Source organism: Hippopotamus amphibius, chromosome 15, assembly GCF_030028045.1.
Source record: "Hippopotamus amphibius kiboko isolate mHipAmp2 chromosome 15, mHipAmp2.hap2, whole genome shotgun sequence".
NCBI classification, from domain to species: domain Eukaryota; kingdom Metazoa; phylum Chordata; class Mammalia; order Artiodactyla; family Hippopotamidae; genus Hippopotamus; species Hippopotamus amphibius.
This window is the reverse complement of record NC_080200.1, coordinates 10,771,433-10,773,319: the sequence shown is the minus strand read 5'-3', so window position 1 is coordinate 10,773,319 and position 1,887 is coordinate 10,771,433. Positions and strand designations below refer to the sequence as shown.

The following is a 1,887-nucleotide window of genomic DNA, read 5'->3' as shown; positions in this document are numbered from 1 at the left end:
TGTTTGAGACAAGTAATCATTCTGAAGAAAATGCCGTGTCTTAGTATTTGAATCTCAGCACTTGGCACAAGGTGCGAAACAGAGTTAGTGATCAATAAAAATAAGGGTCAATAAAGGGATTGGAAGGAAGAGGAAGTGTGAGAGCTTATGATGGAGGAGAAAATTGGCAAAGGGAAAGGCAAATATCCTCTTGGTTTCACAATATATAGAGAGTTTTGTTTCTTTTTATTTAATCACTGTTTTCTAAAATTTTAACATATATCCAATTCATCTGGAGGGTATATTAAAACTTGGATTCCTGGCCTTACCCTGAGAGTTTATCAGCTATAAATCTAAAGTATAACAAAGAACTTACATTTCTAATGAGTTCCCAGTTGATGTTGCTGCTGCTCATCTAGGGACCATTCAATTTTACTTTCTTTTCACTCCATTTTCCCATCAGATTCATCAACAACATGGAATCCAGAAACCAAACAGATGTTTCAGAATTTTTTCTCCTGGGACTGACAGATAATCCAGGACTACAGCCCCTCCTCCTCTGCCTATTCCTGGCCATGTACCTGATCACATTCCTGGGAAACCTGCTCATCATTTTGGCTGTCCTCTCTGACTCCCATCTCCACACACCAATGTACTTCTTCGTCTCCAACCTGTCCCTTACTGACATCTGTATGAGCACCACCACCATCCCAAAGATGCTGGTAAACATCCAAGCACAGAATCAGAGCATCACGTATGCAGGCTGTCTCATCCAGATCTACTTAGTCCTGGTTTTTGAATGTTTTGAAAATTTTCTCCTTGCGGCAATGGCCTGTGACCGCTATGTGGCCATATGCCACCCCTTGAGGTACTTGATTATCATGAACCCCCAACTCTGTGTTCTGCTGATTCTACTTTCACTGTGCATCAGCGCTGTAGTTGGCCTACTACACAGTCTGATGGTATTGCGATTGTCCTTCTGCGAGGACCTGGAAATCCCTCACTTCTTCTGTGAACTTGCTCAGGTCATCAAGCTTGCATGTTCTGTTACCCTCATCAATAACATCCTGATATATTGCGTGGCTAGCTTGTTAGGTGGTATTCCTCTGTCTGGGATCATTTTCTCTTATACTCAAATTGTCTCTTCTGTTTTAAGAATGCCATCAGCAGGGGCAAAATTTAAAGCTTTTTCCACCTGTGTGTCTCACCTGTTAGTTGTTTTGTTGTTCTATGGGACAGGTTTTGGAGTGTATATTAGTTCTATAGTTACTGACTCATCCAGGAAGATTGCAGTGGCTTCAGTTATGTACATTGTGGTTCCTCAAATGATGAACCCTTTTATCTATGGCCTGAGAAATAGAGATATGAAGGGAACCTTGAGAAAACTCTTCAGTGGGATACCTTCTTTTGTGTGATTCTGCCATGTACTTTGGACTTGGATTTCTAGAATGAGACAAAGTGACAGAAATCCTGGGTGAGCCATAATACCTGATTCTTTCATCACCAAATTCTTCTAAAATAGCCAGACAACAGAATGGACAAATTCATTTTAACTTGTGGTTGAAACCTGGCTTTGATTTTTGTCTAGCCCTACAATATTTGATGCAAAATTTCAACTCTTAAATTCAATTTCCTTGCTCAGTTTTTACAGAAATAGAACCTGAATCAAGGGTACTAGTTTTAGTGAATTTGGGGGGTGGGGGTAGGAGGCATTATCCTCAGAAGAAGCAGTATTGCAGAACGTTTGTAGGAAAGGGAAAGTTTTGAAGCAAGTCTTTGGTCACATCTAGAGACCAGCTTCCACTTGATCCATGGTATGGTCACGTCCTTTTTCCCCAGAGTTAGGCCTATAGGGAGTAAAGGATCTGTAATTTTCATTTACCTATTTAGTAATTAGTTAGATAAGGT

The 1,887-nt window shown here is 40.4% G+C and overlaps 1 protein-coding gene across 1 annotated transcript; it reads left to right on the top strand.

Annotated features, from left to right (window-relative positions):
• Positions 1-452: 452 nt before the first annotated feature.
• LOC130836947 (olfactory receptor 7G2-like) lies at positions 453-1,394 on the top strand. The gene has a single exon (XM_057709634.1). The coding sequence runs from the start codon at positions 456-458 to the stop codon at positions 1,392-1,394; it is 939 nt and encodes a 312-aa protein (XP_057565617.1). The 5' UTR covers positions 453-455.
• Positions 1,395-1,887: the final 493 nt, after the last annotated feature.